General features: G+C 42.4%; 2 protein-coding genes across 2 annotated transcripts; one reads left to right on the top strand and one right to left on the bottom strand.

Moving 5' to 3' along the window:
• Positions 1-651: 651 nt before the first annotated feature.
• On the bottom strand, positions 652-4,215 carry DMAC2L (distal membrane arm assembly component 2 like). The gene is made up of 4 exons (XM_085297871.1): positions 3,875-4,215; positions 3,110-3,318; positions 2,111-2,282; positions 652-782 (listed from the first exon to the last, which is right to left on the bottom strand). Exons 1-4 carry the CDS (start codon positions 3,976-3,978, stop codon positions 668-670), a joined length of 600 nt encoding a protein of 199 aa, XP_085153997.1. The 5' UTR covers positions 3,979-4,215; the 3' UTR covers positions 652-667.
• A 318-nt stretch (positions 4,216-4,533) lies between these two features.
• On the top strand, positions 4,534-22,390 carry L2HGDH (L-2-hydroxyglutarate dehydrogenase). The gene is made up of 10 exons (XM_085297868.1): positions 4,534-4,634; positions 4,851-4,966; positions 6,733-6,884; positions 9,250-9,381; positions 11,517-11,679; positions 12,172-12,206; positions 13,719-13,886; positions 15,368-15,525; positions 16,788-16,919; positions 20,327-22,390. The coding sequence occupies exons 1-10, from the start codon at positions 4,540-4,542 to the stop codon at positions 20,520-20,522; spliced, it is 1,347 nt and encodes a 448-aa protein (XP_085153994.1). The 5' UTR covers positions 4,534-4,539; the 3' UTR covers positions 20,523-22,390.
• Positions 22,391-23,154: the final 764 nt, after the last annotated feature.

The raw sequence follows: 23,154 nt of genomic DNA, 5'->3' as shown, positions 1-23,154 counted from the left end.
ATCTTCACAGAGCATGACTGCATAGCTTTATTTCATATCAAACTTTAATAGGCAGATGCCTGCATTAATATATTTTAATCTTGMACACTGTGTCCTTAGGTAGTTTGTATTACACTCAAAAAACTTTGGGATACCAGTGTTTTCTGTATGGATGGGCAGTCATCTAGTCCTGCATAGCTGCACGGTAACACAGCACCTACGTACGCTCTGTGAACAGTAAAATAGCCTGGGAGTCAGTTCCTGGACCTTGTCCTTTGCAACACAGGCTGAAGGGAATTTTATTTCTTAACACAGCTCCTGCCTGCTCCRTGCTAGGAAATACCATGAAGAATTGGCCCAGGATGCAGCTAGTACAAAATCTTGTCCTTAATGGTGCYTGGCATCATTTACTTCAGAGGACAAGATGACAGTCCAGGCTCTAAGAGAACTTGCTCCCCCACAGATGTAGATACATTCAGTTCACCAGCTCAGTTTTTATGACAAGCTTAGGTTGCTTGTCTGTATTTCAGTCCATTTAAAACAGACAAAGGCTACAGGAGTCAAAGGGTGATGAAGGGGGGGGGGGCGGCAAATTTATCTGGAAATGTAGTAATATCTGCAACATAATTTGTGCAACATATGACAAATACCAGGAAATAAAATACTTCCCAATTACATGAAATTGCTTTTATTCTAAATCCAGTTCCACCTCTAGGTTTGGCAATGCCTGCTGAAGCATATGAACAGTAGTTTCTTTCTTTCTTATTCCAGGAAGATCACTCAGATATAAATATTCAAGGTTCCTGTAAATATATATGAGAAAAAGTCAGTAACTATTATATAAGTGTTTACTCAGAAATTAGACAGACTTTTTCCTACTGTAATTATTTTGAGTGTTTTAACATCACTGGTTCTAGCAGAAGTTTTTTCACAGCGGGTGCTTGAAGTTCACTATAATTCAGCCCTTCTGCCCACCTTAAGAGAGCCCTCCTCCCAACACCATCAAGCTTCATTTAAATTAGRTAGTATATAGGAATAGTCATTTAAGTAGTAGTTTTAGCTGATCAGGAAGTCCTTACTAATAATTTACTTAGCATGAAATCCAATTCACCACTCCATGCATTTATTGATGCCTCTACTCCTGTGCAATAAACAAACAGTTCTGAGTTAAAGACCATGGTTCAATAAAGCACAAAACTATATAGACGTGCCAAGTTCCCAAACCCATACACTGCTTCCCAAGCCTAAACATTAGAAATCAGAGCTCTGCCCCAAGACCCCCCCCAAAGCTACGGTGACCACAGGAAAACAAAGTGATAGAAAGCAGTGAAAGGTGTAGAAAGATTTTTAAAGTAAAAGTTACATGGCGTTGTGAAAGCCTTTTGTTCTGCCCTGAAAGGAGCTTCAGTTGCAGATACCAAGGTGATCAGTACTTACTTATTCTCAACCGAAACTAAACTAGTGTGTTAATGTGAAAGGAAGTTACATTTGTTACTGCTATCTCTGCTCTGACAAAGGTGGTATGTGAGCAGAGCACACCTACCTGTCCCGCTCTAATTTGTGCAATAATCAACACCACAAAAGTTATTTCGAATATAATGGGGGATAGTGCACTCAGCTCAGAAGATAACAAACAGCTCTGGATTCAAAAACTGTGGCAGACAGTTGTCTTTCTCCACTAGTATCTTCATTGCTACATCCCTATCCGATATCGACTTTAACAGGCTCCTTAATATGTATGCATTAACTGACATGTTCTTTCAGAGCTACCCTTGTAGCTTTGCGCTCGTCTTCAACTACACCTGAGGAAATGTTTCCTGCAGTAGCAGTGCCATCCCTCCTTGGTTGTCATTCAGGTCAGTTCCTCAATCCCAGTCACCCCACAGACCCACAAACTTCTGAGGCATCCCCACAACAGCCACAGCGGGTGGCCAGAGGTCAGAGTACTCAAGTCAGGGCTGGTCAGGGTGGCACTGTCAGGGGAAGGAAACATTCAGACTTCAGCCCTTGCAGTGAACATTGAGGATGGAAATCTAGAAGTGCAGTATATCCCAATAATCAACACTAGTACTAAGGGGTGCTAACAACTAGGGAAGCAGGGTGCTACAGAATTGTTCAGCAGTTCACATACGTCAGTTTGTGAAGTGCAATGATGCCTTTATCTGTGACATTCCCACAGGAAATTATCTTCAGCTGCAGGAGACTCTTCTGTAAATTCTTAGTCTCACTGAGCCTCTGTAGACACTCATCCTGTATATAAATACATTTCTGCAGCTTGATTTCTGTAACATGTTCAAGGCCATCTGTAAATACAAAATGAGTATTTGTTTCAGAAAACTGAGAACAACCTGAACTGGTTGTGAAGTTCTCACTTGTGAATTCAGTAACTGCACTGCCTCCACAAGAACAGAGCCACGCCTTCCCATAGACAGTGGGCCTGTAATACACAATGAGTCCTCCTTTTTGGGACTTCAAAAATGGCAAAAAAGGTGGGGGTTGTATACTTCGGGTAAGATTCTAAAAGCTTTGGCATGGACAAACAGAAAAACTCCACAAGTATGGTTCATAAACAATTAATTTGAATTAGCAACGTAATAATGCAGGAAATTCAGGGTCCCTTGCCATAAAAAAAATAAACTATATTCCTCATTTTTATTCTTTATTGTTTAAAGGAGACTTGAAGCATTTTTTTAAATGTCTCTTACTTTATTAGAAACTGAGAGCTTCCCCCCCCCTTTGAAGATGTCATGAACAACTGGAGAATAAACACTATTAAGACTTCACAGCCCCCCAAAATCATCACCTGGTTTAGAGAAAAAAGAATATTTAAAACAACGCTTTATGCTACCAACTACTTAACCATGAACTCAATGAAAGAGCAAATCTTTGTTCCAGTTGCTCAGTTCTGCTGTTACTTCAGAGAAGGGCTGAGGAAGCTCCCAATCTTTCTCTGCTTCACAGGTCACCTCCAACAAAATCTGAGGAATTGCTGAATACATGTAAAGCCGTTTTAAGGGAAAAAAAATCTTTACATCTTTGTAAGGAACAAGAAAAGAAAGTTCATATTTTGAGGCAATTCTAAGAATTAAGACTGTTCTGTACATTCTTTGCACAGCTGTGTCAACATTACCCAAATAGTCAAATCCTCTGTACATGATGCAGGAGTCAGTGGCATCAATTGCTTGTATCTTGTATTTCCCCAAGGGCCCAGTTGGGAGACCATTGTAGTCCTGCTGCCACTTCTCATACCCTTGATAGCGCACCAAGGCRCCGCAGCGCAGCAGCCATTCCGAAGCTGCCCTGTCGGGGCCGACGGCTTGTATACGTTCGTAGTCCACCCTGTCAAAACAGAAAGGACATTCACGTGTTTTTCTAACRTGGCAGATTGACTGTCTTTAAGATAAGAATGCTGCATGACAAATATTTGGTTACAGGCATGATAAGATATCAAACAAATTAAAATACAATTTACTGGAAGTAAACCCAGTATTGGCATGTGTTGACCCCTCTAATTGTTTCCTTCCGTGTCTATAAGGAGAAAGAAAATACACCCTTCTCTAACCAGGATAAGGCTTCACACTTACTACCATTTTGTGCCCCTAAAGGCATTTGGATTATAAGGACTCGCACTGGGTTGTCACAAATATGCCATTCCTGAAGGCTTTTGCTTAAGAATTACAACCCTTCCAAAAGAGCACATTTCAGAAGTGAATTTAAACTCTGGGATCCCCTCAGAGAGAGGGCATCTTTCTTACCCCCTTTCTAGATAAATTAAGGAGGTGCTAGCACACTTGGGGCCACGGGCGTTGAGGAAGGAGGAGAAGGTTAAATTGCTAGCAGGCCCCAGCCACCGAGGGCTCCCACGCTCGGGGTAATTCCACCGGGTTGCTCTTACTTGTTGAACACAGCATTCAGCCACCCCCAGAAGCGCCTGCACCCGCCCGGCGAGCGCAGCCTGCTCAAGCAGCATGCTGGCTGCGCCAAGATTCCYGGCAGCATCGTCTTCTTGGGAAACGGAAAATAAATAAAAGGAAGATAGATARATAAAGACAAGGAAAAGGGAGGCGTTACAAGGGACGCTGACCTCCACCACCCTCACGCCACGCAGGCCGCGCTGGCCCCAGCCTCCGCCCCTCACCGACGCCGCGCTGGGCCCCGAGGGGCTGGGCCGCGGCGCCCACCACCGCCCCTAAGATGGCGGCGGGCGGGCAGTATCGAGGGAGGCGCGGCCTGATGCCCATCACCGCCCCTAAGATGGCGGCGGGCGGGCAGTACAGAGAGGGGGCGCGGCCTGATGCCCATCACCGCCCCTAAGATGGCGGCGGGCGGGCGGTACAGAGAGGGGGCGCGGCCTGATGCCCATCACCGCCCCTAAGATGGCGGCGGGCGGGCAGTACCGAGAGGGGGCACGGCCTGATGCCCATCGCCGCCCCTAAGATGGCGGCGGGAGGACGGTACCAAGGAGGGGTGCGGCCTGGCGCCTATTCACCGCCTCTAAGATGGCGGCTGGGCGGGCGGTACTGAGGAGGGCGCGGCCCGGGACTCATCGCCGCCCCTAAGATGGCGGCGGCGGCGACAGTGCTGCTGCTGCGCCGGCAGCGGCGGGCGGGTGGCGGCTCTGCTGCGCTGTGGCGGCTCCTGCGCCGCCAGCGCAGGTGAGACGCGCTGAAGGGGATCGGCAGKGCCCTAGGGCTGCTGCCGCCACCTTCCCCTCCCCCCCGACCGGCGCTGTGGCGGGAACCGCCAACGGCCACGCTCCCCTCAGGGGCTGCCTGCCYGCGGGAGCGCCTGTTATCCGCAAAACGCGGCTCTGCTCGGTCCTCACCGCGCGGAATTCGTTTTCTTCGTTTTATTTTATTTCTTCCACGCAGCACTTTCGACGTGGCCGTGGTCGGCGCAGGGATCGTGGGGCTGGCGGTGGCCCGGGAGCTCGTCCTGCGCCACCCCTCGCTCACCTTCGCCGTGCTGGAGAAGGAGAAGGAGCTGGGTACGCAGGGGCACCGGGCTCTCCCTCGCCTGTTCGGGGCTCCCCCGAATTTTGCAGCGACACCTGAAGCACAGAGGGGCCGAGCATCTTCCTCTCGGGCCCCAGCAGCCTTGCCTTGATAGGGACTTTCTCCTCCGCGTCCTTGCAAGGACGCGTCCGGCGGCGCAGAGCGGAGCCGTCGGTGGGGTCAGGGCCCCCGCACCGGTGAGGAAGCGGGGGCCCTGTGCTCGACGCTTCCCAGCTGGCAGGCKCATGAAAGTCGAAGCGAAGAAGCGCCGCGCTGAAGGCAGACAGMCGAGCGGCCTGGTTTAGGCCCTGTGCCGGAGCTGGCACCCCAGCAGCAGGGATCTGGGGAAAGGGGGATGAGGAGAGTGAATAAGGAGCAGTGCAGCTTGCACCCCTGGGTGCTGCTCTTACCTCCTGCCGCTGCTGCAACAAGCCATGGATGAGCTTGTTTAGTGCAGTCAGGAGCAGGAGAGTGAGCTGAGAAAAGGGTGTTGGGGTGGCTTTTTGGTGAGGAGAGTCGGTGGGTAAAGAGCGAGGGTTGGGAAGTAGAGGTGTGACAGCTGTGAAACCTGCTTAAAAATGTTCTGGAACTGCTAGTCTGGGCAAAAGTGACACCTCTCAGGTGTCTCTAGTCATTTTTCCTGTGTTTGTGGATATTATGTATGTGCTGTGCAAGGTCCTGCTGTTCATGTAGCAGGTCAAAGGTGAAGAACTAAAGTGGTGGTAACTGGGAAGCTGCTGCAAGTTACCGGCCCAGTGTAGCCAGATAAAATGCACAGCTGCCACTATTGCCCATGTACATCAGAACAGTTATTTTATCTGTTCAGGTACACAGGAAACCTTGATGTGCTCTGCACCTAAGTGCCTTTTTAAAATAAGAGACAGCCCTGTGGTGTCCTTGTTTGAAAGCTGTTCTGACCCACTCAAAATGAGCCCAGGTTCAGTGMGCGAAAGCAGTCCCTTTGCACCAAGCACTTAGGCAGATACGCAGACACTTAGGGTAGGTAGGAGCAACCCCAGGGAGTCATGCAAACCGCTGATGCGAAATAAGACCTGTAAGCACAAGCTCTTGCTTTAAGCTGTTCCATCAACCAGCCTGTGCATCTGAAATACGAGTGGCTTTGTATTGCCAAGATGGGGCTCACATGAAGGTTACCGGTTGTGTAAGCGCAAAGTGGGGATGACCTTTGAGGGTCAATATTTTAAGAGGGAGAACCTGCCCAAATTGTTTGAATAAAAAGCTAAGTGTAGCCTTGATGTTTTTCAATTCTATTTTACTTAGTTACAAAGAGCAAATAGCAACCAAATCTGGCTCATGAATATTTGAAAAGCCTACCAGCGTATCCAAAGAAMTTGAGGACTGCTCTAATGTTAAGATAGATGAGGCCTTTAAGGATGTGTTTCATTTAGGAACTGGAATTTCTTAATTTTGATATTTAGAAAGTGTGGATTCATTGGCATGTAATTGTAGCCCTTGAGGCTTGGAAGAAAAACTTGTAATCTTTTTCCTATTGACTCAGTGCTCTGGAAGCTGTGATTATTTAGCATTAACTAGGTGCTGCTGTGTCAGTATTTTGCTAGCATTTTGAGACCAGGGAGGAATTGTGTGCTGTCTAGTTATCTTATTTGAGGATCTCTTGTTGTAATACTCATTTGGGACAGGACATTAAATTGCTCCTACTTCTGACAGCTGTTATAATTAAGGTATGAACCAATCATGGGAACATGTATTTTAACAATACGCTTTTCTTTTTATTTAGCTCATCACCAGAGTGGACATAACAGCGGTGTGATTCACAGTGGAATTTACTACACGCCGGGATCTCTGAAAGCTAAGCTGTGTGTGCAGGGGGCAGCCCTCTGCTACAAGTACTGTGACCAGAAGGGAATACCGTATAAACGGTGTGGGAAGGTATAGGAACTGCTGTGTATTCTTTGCCTTTTGAAACTGTGACTGCATAATGTATGTTTTGATGTATGGCACAGACATGGTTGTGGTGTTTTCAAGCATTTGTGCAACACTTACTACCTTTAGGAGAAATCTGCCTCTGACCCCCCCCTTCCTTCCAGCAATTCAAACCAGTTCTTTCTCTGAGCTTAACCAGTAATTTCTCCTTAACTGAGGGCTGAGCAGAAATATCCCCAGTAAAGGAAGAAGTCACGTGCTGCAGTGTGGTACCTGTGTAGACCTGCTAGCTCTGGGGAATATAAAAGCTCTCGGTATGCTTGTGCCGTGCTTGGCACACTAGGCTCTGAAAAGACTCGCTGACTTTAATACAGCTCCAGATGTGATCCAGCTACCTGCATTTATGCTGTGTTACCTCCAGCTAAAACAACCTAAAATGCTGGGGAAGTAAAGATGGCTATACTGATTCAGATCAGGATCCTCCCTACCCTATATCTTGTTTCCGTGAGTGTCTATAAACAGAGACTGAGGAAAGAATTAAGAACAGGACAAGAAAATGTGATAATTATTAACTTTTCCAGCTTCAAACAGCTTTCATCACAGGTTATTCTCTGAGTCTGATCTGGCTTGTCTGTTGTGATTGTCAATGGATTTCTCTCCCAAGTACTTTTCTGTTAAGACTTCTTATATCAGATCATCCTTTGGCCAGCAGTTCCAGTGGTCGACAACTCACTGCATGGAGAGTTGCCTCCCTTTGTTTTGAAACCTGTTCCTCTTAGCTTTATCTGATGGCCCTTAGTCTTTGTGTTGGAAGAGGTRTTGAACAGTTGTTCTGTGCTCTTGCTGTCCAGGTCAGTCATAAAATTTTCTCTCTTCCTCCCCACAATGTCATCTCTCTCAGCTTGTGAGTCAGTCTACTCAGTCATTCATCTTAAAGAAGCTGTTTCATTATTGATTATCCCTGTCCTCCTTCTCTAAACCATTTCTAGTTTTAATATATGTCTGATGCAAGAAAACGAAAGAAGGAAGCATACAGAATGTGGAAAGGGGGCCAGGCCACTTGGGAGGAATATAGGAATGTTGTCAGAGTATGCAGGATGTGATGAGGAAGGCTAAGGCCCCTTTGGAATTAAATCTGTCAGGAAATGTCAAAGACAACAAGAAGGTCTTTGTCAACTGCCTGGTCACCTCTTTCCAGGTGACTCATAAATGTCTTGGACAGCACCAGCATCTCTTACCACTGCAGTGCAGGCCCCATCTGCTGCTCTAAGAGCCAGGTCACTGTCTCCTAGCTCATTGGCTCCTCCTTAGCACCAGCTAGACTCTGGGTGCAGATGCTGGTGCTGTGCTTAGTTAATCTCTTCCACATCCTGGCATGCAGAGTGGAGACACCTGGATGTGGCAGTGTTGATAAGCCTTCTGCCAGCATCATGTTTGTCCTGCTGTGATGTGTAGAGCTCTGAGTGTGCACACTGTGCTCYTTAAGCTAGGTCACAAGAGGGCACTATTGATTTGTGCATTAATACACCTGAAGTTAGTGTTTACAAGCCTGTGCTGAACCCAAAGCACAAAGACAAGGGGTGGGACAGCAGACTTGCCCTACAGGAGTCAAGCAGGGCTTGGGGGAGCTAGCACTGACCCAGAGGCATTGCTGGTCGTTTGCTGATGCTGAATTGGTGTGTTTCTGTGTCACCTCCCCCAGCAGTCTCTATTCCAGGGAAGGTAATGCTGAGGCACTAAGGCTGGTTTTAAACAAAAGAGTTGGAGATCTTAGAGCAATGGTCCCTGTGTTGCTACACCTGAGCTGCCTCTGGAAGTAGTATGGACTGTGCGAACTCAGCTCTCGTGTTTTTGTCACAGATAATTCACAGCCTGGACAAATCTCTTATGATAGTTGAGAGCTACTTTTATGCTGAAATGAAGTGAGGCTAGTGTAGTTCATTTTAGACACTATATGAGCATACCTCCTTACTCTAATATCAAAACTGTATGAGATTTATACATCTTGAGTTAAGTTAAACTTTATGTTTAGAAGTGTCCCAGTGGCTCTTTAAAGTCACGTGTTTGTCTTTCACATTCAGATTTGTGGACACATAGTACTTTTAGCAAATATTATCCATGGATAGTCACTTCAACTATATTTTAACATTTGTTTCACACTGTCTCCTTAATATACTAGTCCCTTCTCGGTAACAGTAGGTACTTATAGAATCTTGTGCCATTAATGGCATGAACTACAGCTTTTTCCCTCGCATTATAATTCACTGTTCATTCATTGACTATTGCTTGCCTGTTAGCTTGGGCTTGATGCCAAGTCTGAGCTGGCTTTATATGTTTTGCTCACTGGCGTGCCTTGTCATCTTTTCTGAAGCTAATTGTAGCCGTTGAACAAGATGAAATTCCAAGACTCAAAGCTCTATATGAAAGAGGGCTGCAGAACAACGTCCCAGATCTGAAGTTGATTGGAGCAAAGGAAATACAAGCAAAAGAGCCCTTCTGCAGGGTAAGGGATTTTCTTATTCTTAAATGGCACATTTGTCAGGTGATGTTATTTTGCACTAAACACACATATGTTTTTGGCCTTGAGGTAGTTTGCACATGTGACAAATTTGAAAGAGAGCCTGAAGGCCCAGAAGAAATATAATTGCTAACAAAAATGAATGTATCCGTTCATGTCTGGAACTGTTTAGCACAACACAATCTTTCATCTACATGTGCTATTACATACGAATTAGACCAGGTTTATCATAGCTTCAGGAGATCCTCCAGAACGTCTCTTGTTGGCACCAATTTTCACCCTAGATTTCTGCTGCTTGTCTGGTCTCATTTCCTTGTTCATCCATTCATTGTCCAATTCTCTGTATGCTGTAATCATACAGAGCTTCTTGTGCACTAATTGCAAATGATGTGCTGGCTGCATCACAAGGGCCAGCATTCATAAATTAGAGAGCAGGTGATGTTTTGCTTGCAGTCTCTGTAAGGAATCAGAATTACCTAGGTCAAAGTAGAAAGAAGACTCTTTAATCCCTGTGCAGGACTGAATCTATTGGCAAGTGGATAGAGTCAAATTGTTGGAACCTTTTATCAGGTTTGCACAGAGGTGTCCTCCCTCCTGTATGTTTTCAGGGAGAAACACAGTTCTCTTACCAGTGACAGTTAGTGATTTTTCTCCTTCTACTTGCAGGTACTTTCTCATATGTTTTTGTGGTTGATAGATTTTTCCTTTGCCTTGATCTGAGCTGTTTTATCTGAGTTTACACTGAGATAGTTCTGCCCCTTCCCAACAAGATCATTTAACTGATGCTAAACTTGATAGTGTAGCGGCAATGAAAATTCATTCTATCTGCAAGTACAAATTTAGATGAAGCTGATTTCGACCCAGTTGCTTCCTACACAGAATTGTTATTTAGCACTTCTCATTCTGTTTATTTTGACAGCAGGAGAAATATGAGTAGTTTGTGGAATACAGATTTGCTGTTGTTTAGTGCATCTTAGACTGAAAGGAAAATCTGGATATAAATGCCTCTTACTGTTTCACCTGGCAGTCTGCTGTTGGTGTAGTTGCATGACTTGTTGCTTAGGAATGGTTAGAGGCACMGATGATAAAATTTCTGGAGATGAATCATTTATCTTTTTTCTTTTGTTAAGCATTTTATGTCTGCTCTTTAACACATTTTTTGCATGTTTAAAATCCAGCTGAGCATTTACTTTTGCAAATGGCTACATTCATATGGATCTGTCTTCACTTGTATTGGTTTCCTTAGCTGAATCTTTTCCTCCTAAGCAAAGAGAGCTCGAATGGTGTTAATTATAAAGAATACATTGACTGTATCATCAAGTAGAGAGAAAAGTTGTGTGTTAAGTATTGTTTTATGAACCATTCTATGTCATGAGCATTTAGATGGCTCTTATTATTGTAGTATCTGAGTTACTGACAGTATAAAACATATTTATACTTGAAGCATCTCTTTGAGGTAAAGCAATCCTACTATCCCAGTTTTATATATGGAACTAGAAAACTTCTGATGTCATCTAGCGTGAAAAAAAATAGGTAAGAAACAGCCTTTTTGGTATAAAGATAGTAAAACGTAATTGTGAAACATTAACAATTCTAGCTATATACTGAACTTTGGGTGCTTTCTGCTAGGGCAAGCGCAGGCTGTTATCTAACTCAAAAAGGATGTTTCTCTCTGATATGCAAGGCAGCAAGTGTTGAGACCTGGCCAGATCATGTCTTTTAGCCTCAGAGGAGACATTGGCAGGAGCCTTGGTAGAACTCCCAAGCAACCATTTGTAGATGGAATTGCACAGTGCATGGTGAAAAATATGTATTTGCTGAAGCTAGGGTTAAGAAACCTGTTTTTATCATTGACAGCTGTGCAGAAAAGCACTGTTTATGCTGTAATTACATGCTCGTTTTAATCCAGCCTAAGTTTTTCTGGCTGTATTAGTTTTCGGCACATACGAACACTAGAGTTGGCACATCAAGAGATTATGAACAAATGTCAGAAACAGGGAGACGGGAGCACTCTCATCTCAGTGGCAGTGCACGTTATACCAGGTGGAGTATAGCGTTTATCTAAGACTGAAGTGCACATGTAACTTTCGTTGTATTTCTGTATCTTACTACCGTTTCAGGGTCTGATGGCCCTTGATTCTCCATATACTGGCATTGTGAATTATAGACAAGTGGCCAAGTCCTATGCTGAAGACTTTCAGGAAGCTGGTGGGACAATCTTGGCTGATTTTGAAGTGACAAACATGGAGATGGCTAGAGAAGGTTCTTCAGAAAATGAAGATGGTAAGATTTTGTTCAAAACACATTTGCTCTAACTAAAACTGTGTTTTAGCGCCTCTGTCTCTTGGGCATATRTTTAGACAAAAGACAAAATCATGTTAGTGAAAGCATTGAACAAACTCACTTTTTTTCTCAGACAGGTTACCCTTCGGTTGAAACATTAAATATTGACAAAAGAAAATGCCAGTAAAATAGAGGAAGTAGGTTGTTCTTTTACAGTGAAAACATGTTTAGCTGAGTATTACATGTGCATTCTTGTGATAGTACTTGTCCGTCTGTCCTAGAGGGTAGGATGGACCTACACTGGCATACAGGCTATAGGGTGTGGAAGGATAAAGAAAATTGTTGATTCACAAATACAGTTATGTCCAACAACATTTGCTATATAGCCTGAAGATCTTCCAGTGGAAGAACACTTCATCCTGACAAGTTGTCTGTTCTGTCAGTTTTCTGTTACATTCTATTAATTCCTTCTCTTGTCCAATTATATTGCAGGGCTGAAATACCCAGTCATTGTTAGGAACTCTAAGGTAAGAACTAAGCTGAAGATTTAATTGCTTAATAGGAAGCTATTTCTCCTTTTCTTAAGAATTTTTGCTGAGCTTTGCTGCTTTAGTCATCTCTCTAAAAAGAATTTAGAACGTTGCTGTTTAGTAACATGTTCATTGTCATCTAGGACTGCTGTTACGAAAGACAGCTTCAGTCAATTCCTAACAAAACATATGACCATGTTCAGATTTCACTGTGTAAGCAAATAATAATGAAAGTATTTATGACTTTTTTCCTTCTGCTGCTTAACATGTATTTGACTATATATGCCCCTTATCTTTCTGATTTGCACGTTCTTATGTTTGTTTTCTCCAATGGCTGTTTTTGTGACTTACTCATTTGGTAAGAARCACTTATTTTCATGTTTGTTTTTCAATCTGTGGCTTCTGTGAAAATAATAAGGAGGCATTTGTACTTGCTTTATAATAAGAAAGCTATGAGATAATTTAGTAAAACAGGTGCATATCCTGGAATCATTCCTGCATGTCAGTTAATGCTGCACAGCAAATATAGTAATAACCTTTTCATCTTCAGGAGTGGATAATTGGATTCTATAAAAAAATAAATAGACAAAAAAATCCTAGTCGCTCTTTCAAGTTACTATTTCTTTTTTGTTCTGTTTCCAGTCGTTCATTAAAAAGTAGCCTCCAAAATCTGTTAGATTCCTTCACCAAAAACTTAAACAAAATTCATGGAAATATTTTTGGTTGAAAGAAGAATAAAAAACACATTTTTTGAAAAAAAGCAGCATAAGGTGTGTAGATAATAGATTTAGATTTATTTATTTAGATACAAATATTAAGATAGTAAGGTGTTCAGATATTTAGCCGTTCTGCATAACTGTGTGCTATGAACTCATGTAGCTTTCTGGAGACTGTTCAGTATTACAAACCACTCCCAGTGTGTGGGGTGAAATCTGTTAACGGTCTTATTTAACCAAATACATTGTGGTTGCTTAGCTACACCACCTATAACGTACCCTCTGGTAATGAAAACCTGGCCAGGGAGCTGCGGGCTAGAACGGCTTCGGCGTTCTGCAGGACGTAGGCAGGAATGAGGGAGCGCTGAAAGGAGACGTTCGGTTTGCTGGAGGAGCAGTCTCCAGCACTGATGTGTTGGGTCCCTGCCCTGGCGCTTGTGTAATGCAGGAGGCTCTGCGTTCTGGGGATTGAACCTGAAGGTAGCCTGAGAGTTGGTGACCTGTTTCTTTTTACAGAGAAAATAAATAAAATTCTTCCAGTGTTATCTGTCCAATGAATTGCTATTTTGGGATAATTCTCCAGGGAACAAAGGAAAATATTATCAAGAATTAAATTTAACAACTGAAATGTTTCAGCCTGTTTGCAAAAACATAGTTGTTTTCCTTTCTGATCTTAACTTTTTTTTTTTTTTGAGGTTTGTAAGGGATGGGTGGGTTAGGTTACTTTTTTTTTTTTTTTTAACTTCATATGTTGAATTTTTAGCTGTATATTTTTGTTTTGTTTTTTCCCTAGGGTGAGGAAATCTACTGTGGGCACATTGTGACCTGTGCGGGACTCTACTCAGACCGCTTGTCTGAAATAAGTGGCTGCAGCCCTGAGCCTCGTATTGTGCCCTTCCGTGGAGATTATTTGGTGCTAAAGCCAGAAAAGTGCTATATGGTTAAAGGAAACATTTACCCAGTATGTACTCTTTTTTGCTTTTGCAATGTGCTTTGAGAACTACTGAAACTATAGAAACAAGGGCAGTATTATACTGTTAATTCAGGTAGAATGAAGGCAGTGATGTGCAATATGTGAATACAGATTCATTTGCTTTCTGACAGGGCAGCTTGTTTTTTGTTTTTTTTTTGTTTGTTTTTTTTTTTAATTCTTGAGGAACAGGTAGAAGTACTATGCTGAAATATTATTGCCATTGGGTTTGTTGTTTGTCTATTTCTTTTTAATGAATTAGCTTTAGGATTTTTAGGGAAGGTTGGCTGGGGGAATTGTGGAACCAGAGGCCCTGGATATCCATCCGATCTRTCCCCACAGGGGTCGATCCAGGATCCTGTCGTAGTGTGAGAGGGAGGAAGTAGCTGGGGTGTCAGGGAGCCTCCCAGTGTTGCTTCATGACTGTGCGAGCGTGGCTTTTACTTGAAATGATCCATTAGGGCCAAACATGAGTATGAGATTAGAAAACTGCATGGATCTGTTTGCGATTTGTTACYAAAAATAAAAAATAGTTTGCGGCTTGGTTCCACTAAGCTCAGAAAATAATAAAAGTCTATTTTTACTGGGAAAAGCAATGCACTGCACGCAGGAAAGAAATTTATGTTGAAGTAAGTTTCCAGTCATAACAATACTCTGTTTTTCATAGATACCAAAGACTTGCTTGGTTTCAGACTGTGAAATAGTCATCTCTGGAGTCACCTTTTATAAATAGCTAAGGATCTTGAAGTGTCAGCTCATGAAAAGATGTACTTACTTTATACCTGCAAAAACTGAGTTGCACTTGTATCTGCACACAGACAGGTTATTTCCATTTCTGCCTTCAACGCATAGTTACACCATATTTCATCCACAAACAAAAAAAGAAAACACAGATACTTACTGTTYCTGTTAATCAGACTTGTTATCTGCATGTTGTTTTGAGCAATACAGGAATGGTGAGGTTTTCCTAATATTTTATAACCTATTTTATTGTAGTGTAATTCCTACCAGTGGCATTTGTATGTCATTGGTTTTGTTTTGGGTTGATTTATATCCTGAGAAATCACTAAACCATTTTTGTTTTTTGTGTTGCTTTTACCTCAGATGCAGCCTTACTTGGCCCTGTTCTGTTCCTCAGTGTTTTCAATGCTAATTGAACATGTGATCACTGTACAATTAGCAAGAAGAAAAACAAATGCAGGAGCCAGTTGTGTGCCTGTTTTGCCATGATGATTGGAAATAAAAATGGCAAATTGATTTCTTTTCACCTGTTTATTTATTTCCCTTTACTGGGAGCATAACTCCTGTAGTTTGTACTGTTTTACCTACTGCGTTACGCTCAGTGAACTCTAAATGTCTGTACTTTCCCCCTCACAAACGTTTTCCCAGTTCCCAGAGGAATTTGTTGGCTTGAATGGTTGTGTGGCTGCCTGGCTTGAAGGAACTGTAATAACAGTTATATCCTGCTTTAGGTTCCCAATCCTCRGTTTCCTTTTCTGGGATTTCATTTCACACCAAGAATGGATGGCAGTGTTTGGCTTGGTCCTAATGCAGTGCTAGCCTTTAAGCGAGAGGGCTACAAATTGCTCGACTTCAGCACTACAGACTTTTTGGATGCTGTTCTGTACAGGTAATTTTTTGGCTCCTGTATACAGTTGTTTAAATGTCAGTTTATGACTCTGTAGAAGCTGGTTCTTGTCAAAAGCCTTGCTGTTGCTTTTGCCAAGTTTTAGGTCTATTTAAAGACAGGTGTGCTGATATGGATGGACTTCTCCAAGACATTTAACTTCCTGTGAGATAATATTTGAATTATTTGAAACTACCAAGGCATGTCTCAGCAGGCCTGAGAATGTAGCTGCTAATGGGAARGCACTGGTGAGCCACATTGCTGCTAGCAGGGCTCCTCCAGGATTGGTTTTGGTCCAGTGGACTGTAATATTTTAATCAACCTAGACAGTGTGATAAAATCTCYGCAGAGGGTTCTTGGAAAAGAGAATACACAGAGATATGAATTGCCTTATTAAACCTAATAAGACTATCAGTATGCATTTAAAAAAAATGTCCAAATGCAAGAAAAGACATTAGGCGTCAGGAACACAGTCTGGGAAGCTGTCTGGGGAAGTAACATCTGAGAGGAATTGGGAATTAATAAAATTGCTAACAGTGCAAGCATAAATAAACAGTATCTGTAGAAGGTAAATCTTGCTTCTGTATGAAGGATTAGACAGACCATTACTGAGTGCTCAACTCCAGAAATTAGACTTGAGAAAGAATGAGGAAATATTGGAGGAATCCAAGCAGGGGCTGCAAAACAGGTCAGGGAACTGCAAATATAGCTTTCTGGCAAGGAGCATAGCTTAAGGCAGTTTGATAAAGGAAATAGTCATCAAGATGGTTTCAACTATCTATGGATACTAATACCAGAAGACCTGAGAAAGCAAAGCAAGCAAACGACTTGTAAAAACCTAGCAAAATTCATTGACTGAAAGCTGAGGTTTTTAGGAGGGTGATGGTCTTCAGAATGATTGTGGGGAAAGAAAGTCTCAAGTGATGTCTCTCTCTTCTCTCAAACCTATGGGTTTTTGGTCTTTTACTACTTGATTGGAGCAGTGAAAAATCATAGGCATAGGAAGAACTAGCGTCCAGAGTAAAGTCTCACAGAAGCAATTTAACTGGAACACCAGAGCTCTGTTAGCGACCCTTGTTGATGTGGGAAGGAGGAACGTGCGTTTCTTGAGTAGAAAGCATTGGTTTGGTCYGTAATGGGAATGGGAGCTTTTGCTGAACAATTGCATTTGCTGCCTTGTGTTGTTACAGAGCGTCAGTTCAACGTGGCTGCATTTTTCATGGAAGATGCAGTTTTGCTGCATTTTTTTTTTCCTCTCTCCACAGCGGGTTATGGAAGCTGGTACTGAGAAACTTCTCCTACGGACTGAGTGAAATGTACAGAGCGTGCTTCCTTAGTGCACAGGTGAAGCAGCTGCAGAGGTTCATCCCTGAGGTCACTGTCAATGATATCCTCAGGTAAAGAACACTTTTCTTGTTAGTAACATCCTATAGTCTTATTCTAAACACTAGTAAGTGTATCATCAGCTTACTCTGAAGTATGTTTCCAAAATGCAGAAGCATCCAGACACTTTCTACAGGAACATTTTTTTTTATGTTGTGTACACTTGTGTATAGACAAGTTGATGAATATTTGACTTAATGTACTCACTACAGGCTGAAATTCACATATGTGATATGTTCACCACACAGGAAAAAGTCTTTTTATCCTAATGACATATCCATATATCTAAACTTTTTTTTTAAGCTAGGAAGAGAGAAGACAGTTTAAATAAAACTTTAAGAAGAGAAGTGGAAAGCTGCAGAGCTGGGAAGAGATCTAGAGCTGGCAGATGTTTAGGAAGATGCTTGCACTGTGTGTATTGTAAGAGAACAGTGCTGTTTTCGCRTGTGTGTTGGAGAGCACTATGTCTTCAGGTGAAGGATTGAACTTTGTCTTAGATCACCTCAATTAAATTGTATTCAGCTTCTCAGTGTATGGAGAGATGAACAGATCCAAAGGAGTTTAGAAATGATGAGGCATCTGAAGAGACTTGTGGGGAAAACTAAGGCATTTAAATACGTGGAGCTGGGTTTAATTGTCCAAACATTTCAAGGAAGAAAAATCCAGGATAAGAAAGGCTCGAGCGTGATGAAAAAGAGCTATCCAGCTCATGCATTATATACTTGTCATGAAATTCATGTTTGATGAGGCTTGCTATTTYAAAATAAAGGATTCTCTTTTGAAAAGAGGGAAAGAGAGTACCTTCACAAAGAGGAATAATACAAAAAAACACTCTGTTTGGGCACCTGCCCTTGTTTTACCCTGGTGGTTGTGGGAGCATCTTCAACCCTGCTTCACAAGAGGTTGAACCTTCCTGTGCTCCCCAAAGGCCAGCCTGGGTTTTGACTCCACAGCCTGGCTTMATTACTCTTTCACTGGGCATCTTCGCCAGATCTGAACAAAGTTAACTTCCTTTCTTAGGAAACTCAGGGTTTATAACCTGGAGGAATAAGATAAAATGAAGGACAGATTTTATGTTAACCTGTAAGGATGTTTTATAACAGGAAGAATTAGTGGTTTATGGAGCATTTCTTAAATGCTGTAACATTTATCCTCTTGCTTTGGAGACTTAAAACTGGATGGACTGGGAGACTGGAATGATCTTCCCAGCCTTGTTGGTGGAAGGTTTGCAAATCTGAGCCTTGTGGGAGAGATGAAAAAGAAGAAACTCACTGTTCAGGACTGGAGAGATGAAGTCCCTGAGCTGCAAATTGCTGGTGACTGGAGAATATTTGAAAGAAGTCTTCTGTGTTTTTCCTGTTCTTATCATATCAGCATTTGACTGTGGCTGAATGCAAACTGCTTCGTTAGGTGGGTCTTTAATCTGACCCAGTATGAATGTTCTTCTTATAAGGATAGAATAGCAAAAATTTCCATTTGGGGAGTTATTTTTTAGAGAGACAAGAACCAAAAGTATCATTTTACTAACTCTAAATGAACAATGTGTTTGTGGTTATCGAGAAACCAGCTGAGGTGGTAATACCCAGTAAGGTGTTACAGAATGGCAGAATGAGTRCTATCTGAGGAATGAAAGCAGATTTCCTAGGCCAGCTCAGTCAGTGAAGTGTAGTAGCTTTGTTTTTGCCACTGGAGGGTCACAGTAACAAGACACAATTTTACAGAATTAGTCTGTTCTGAGCTATTATGTCAGATCTCTGCCTATGTGTTATCTCTTAGGAGAGAATTTGGTGTTGTTTACTGCAGTGCTTTCACCTGTGAGATGAGATGTAAGCCACAAATGTTCACATATCCCTCGTGCTTCTCAGTTCTGTGAAGAAATGCTAGTGCCCTTTACAATCCTCCTAACCATCCTTTTGCAATCTTTTTTGTCATCTTGTCTAAAATAAGCATTGGGAAAATATTAGTGTGTATACTCATGCAGAAAATCCACACACAGGCATCAGTACATTTTTTTCGGTTTGTGGTTCCGTACTACTGGGGAAGATTCACTGGCCTGCCATAGAAAAGGAAGTCTTAAGGAGGCCTTGGAATGCAGCAGAAATCCCTAAACTCTTACACTTGCTGACAGTCAGAGCTGCTACATCAGGCTCAAGATGGCTGGTAGCCGTGCTATCAAAGAATTCAGAAAGAGCGTGGTTAGCTTGTGGAAAAGATGCAGCCAGGTGGTTTTTCTTTCTGTTGCACAGTGCTCAGTGGTTATGATGCAGCCTAAAGATTTGGCTGATCAGGTTCAGCTCCCTGCTCTGCCTTGCAGTCTTAGGCAAACGTTGAAAATTTGCCTACCTGAAGAAATTTAGCAGATGTAATTTATAACATGATAGCCCAGAATATTTTCCTGAGTAGGTGTACTTACCTGGGCTAAGTATGTCTGCCAGCAAGTGAAGCCACCTCTCCCTCTTTTTTACCAGCAAGGTGTGCTAGAAAATTTATCTATGTATGTAAGTTTCTATTCTCGTTTTTTCGCTTTGCTGCTTCATCTACAGAAGGAGGCTTATAGTACTTCCAAACTTCCATTGGAGAGAATGCTATGCTAATAAATGCTTAAAAAATTATGAGGCACTTGATACTGTGATAGTGAAGACTACAGAAATATCTGTAAGAAATGACCGTCAGCTTCTAATGTGTTGGGTAGGATTAATGAGTATAGATGCTCCCTATTTTTTGCACGTGCTATGAAGATGTTGGCAGTGAAGCAGTCTTATCGAGCATTATGATCACACATCTTTAGCTGTCAAACGGAATGTGTATGGTTAGGTAGTGCACAAATTGCACAATCGTAAAATATTTTCAGGGTGTGTAACATGTTGTTTTCCATGGGAAAACATTGGTGCTACAAATGGTGCAATGCATTCATGTAATGAATGATGACGAATGGCTCATGAATAAATACCTTTGTCTTTCTTGACAGAAGTGATAACTGGAAAAAATACAAATGTTTTTGGCCATTTATATAATCGTTATTGTTGATYTTGATGCTAAATATTGTATTACAAACTCTTAGAAAAATGTGCCAAAGGTTGGATAAAATGTGTATAACTTTAAAATCCGTGTGATTTCAGTTTGGATCTCTGTATTTRATCCAGAATAAGGCAGACTTCTGTCTTCCCTTTTCCTCTGTTTCTATGGAATGTAAAAGCTTCAGTAGCTCCCTAGTCTTACACAGAAGGATCCACAGGCTAAAAAGYGTGGTTTTTAAACATGTGTTTATAGGTGCTTGTACTTAATTCCTGGGGCCTCCGTTGCATTTCTGAAAGAAGTCATTCTTGCTTGCCTTAACCTTCGTCATCTTTCTATGAAGTCGGTTGGATAGTTAACTCACAACATTTTCTCTCCGATGGTGAAATCTTCCTTTAATTTGCAGGGGTCCATCTGGAGTGAGAGCCCAAGCGTTGGACAGTGATGGAAATTTGGTAGATGACTTTGTRTTTGATGGAGGCACTGGAGACATCGGAAGCAGAGTTCTTCATGTTAGAAATGCCCCCTCTCCTGCTGCTACCTCCTCCCTTGCCATTGCAAAAATGATTGCGGATGAAGTGAAGCAAAGATTTGAATTGTGAATGATTGACAGGTTCAGTGGTGTTTTATCCTTCAAATATGTGTAGGAGCTTGTCTGCGCTGAATGAATTCTGAAGCCTGTAATGACAAAGATAAAACAGGCACCTTGTAACTTGCAAGATCAGCTGTGGTATAGCTGTGTGTAAAACCAGTCATTGCAATTTTTGCCTTTGCAAGCTGACAACTTATCAGCTTCCTGAATAAAGGAGTTATGATGCCTGATAAGATCTGGTGCTATACCAACATCTGCAAGAAACAAGCACATGGCCAACTTGCAGTAAAGGTTGCCTCATTCACTCAAGCAGGGAGAGTCTGCAGAGAGGCTGGTGCTGGGCTCTCAGCAAGGGTCCCAGGGCACTTGTGGGCCATAGGTGGAGCACAAAGAGCTGCTGTGGGTGGGTTGCCCATGCTGACTGCCCATGCATCTTCCTTGTGCTCCATAGAGACAGGCTGATCTTCTGAAAAACAACAAGCATGGGGAGGTTCTCTGTGTGCTTTCTCACTGTCTCTCTTTAAATTGATTTGGAGTGTTCYGTCCTTTTTATTAAAATAGTAGAGATAGCAGGATAAGCAGTGCTGAAGGGTTCTGCAAATATGGAATTAAAGGGTTTATCGTAGATTGAAAACAAAATTCAGAGCCTTCTACATCAATGTAGAATGTTTCAGAGAAAAATAAGCCTAACAAGGGATTACCAAATCCAAGCCAATTTAGATATGATTCACATATGCAGTCTGTCTGATCTGTCTCTGCTTTTGTACACAGCTGAAATAAAAATGTGTACGTAAACAGTCATTTTTCATCTAACCTAAATCTGGGAAGTCAGCACTGATCAGGAACTACTTTGAGYGGGTTTGTTTTTTTTCCCTTTGAATACTGATAATATAGAAGGAGCTTATCTTTGTAGAGCATGTTGAGCAATCCAGTGGAAATGGTCTTTGTAAAGGCAAATGTGAAGGGAGGGAAGCTACAGAAACCTGTCTCAATTGAGTCATGTTGCATACTACTTCCTTTAGAGCCCGAATAGCAATGAGTCAGGAAGGTTTCCCATTTCCCAGATGTCTGGTAAAGGGGAGCTTAGAACATACTGGTTACTTTTGTGAACTCTTAATTTATATTTGAAGCAATATCAAGGGCACACCTGGAAAAGAATCTGTATGGAGAATGTGCTTTGAAACAGAGAGCTGTTAAACAAATTTGGTACTAAGCTAACTGAGCATCTTGGTGTGTTCTGCATAATTGTTGTAGAAAAAGAATTATGTGGCCCCAGGGACAAAGTACTTCAGAATACTTTTAAAGCAGATGTTCACAGGATGTTGGGTAACACAGATAATTGTGGGTAGTTTGCTACCAGGCAATTTGCCATATTCTCTCTCTCTTTTTTTTTTTTTAAGTTACTTTCTGTGCTTCTCTAACATGCATGAGAGAGYGTGTTAGCATAGGAGGTCAGGTGTGCTGGCTGATCTGTTTTCACTGTACAGAGCTGAGCTGCTTTTGAGACAGCAAGGGCTTAACTTATCTAGGGTTTGGGAACCCCCCCTGTTCCCCCCCCCAGTGACATCTACTTTACTGGAAAAGTGACTCCCATATAAAGGCAACCTGGAAATTCAGATAATCAGTTCCTCAAAGAGAAACTTTGCACACTTGCAGCCACAATAAAACTAGAGGAAGGTACAGATGTTCCAAATGCTAAAATGTCATACAGCTGTGTAAAAATTGTATCTTCACAAAGAAGCAACAGTATCTTCACTCCTCTCCAGAAGTGTTGCCTATCAACAGTAAATACTACAAAAAGATTGCAAAAGCAACTTCCTCCCACACAAGGTGTGGCGTTAACATGTATTAACAGAATAAAGAGCATTAAAATGTAAAGCAGTCATACTATGGTGAATCTTAAGTCGGCATGTTTAACTGTACAGCGTTATGTGCTTTTTGATCACCTGGTTCCTATTTTATTCTTGGGAGATGATTATTTTTCAGTAGAGTTTAACTGAAGCTTTCAAATTATGAATCTTTACGTAGAATTCTATGAAGTATTTATATTTTTAGAGCTGAAGTTTATAAACTTTTTAAAGCAATTCTGTGAATTATGATAATGGAGTGTAATGCATAAATTGCATTGCCTACAAACTGTGAAACTGTGAATTTTTTTTTTAAAAAAAGATGTCCAGACATATRGATGGCTTTAATCCCCTTGCCTTTTTCTGTTGTCATTAAAATTGCATTAAAAAAAAATTGCTGCGGGGTCCGCGCATTTCTCCCAGTTTAGCGAAGTTGCCCGGCACCGTGCAAACCGGGCAGGTCCTCGTGCCGCAGCCTCGCCGGAGCTAGCGCCACTCTCGCTGGGGGATCCCGGCGTGGCCCTGGGGACTGCTGCTGCCTCTGCCCSCGGTTTGGGGGTGACGAACAGGCGTTCTCCCGCAGAAACAAATGTTTTGTTGGGATCTTCCCAGGCTGCTTTGATGCAGCAGGAAGGCGAAGAACCGCAGAGCTGGAGGAACCCCAAAGCGGAAGAAAAGCGTCTGTAAGCGCCTGTCTCCTCGGGAAAGCTGTCCTAAGACAAGACGACTCTCTTGCTGGTGGAAAGGTGCTTTTTTGCRCCTTGCAACGTGATGAATCCGCCGTGGAATAACTCT

Source organism: Rhea americana, unplaced genomic scaffold (genome assembly GCF_003343005.1).
Source record: "Rhea americana isolate MKP2758 unplaced genomic scaffold, rheAme1 scaffold_131, whole genome shotgun sequence".
NCBI lineage: Eukaryota > Metazoa > Chordata > Aves > Rheiformes > Rheidae > Rhea > Rhea americana.
The sequence above is the reverse complement of the archived record's forward strand: the minus strand, read 5'-3'. Positions and strand labels throughout refer to the sequence as shown.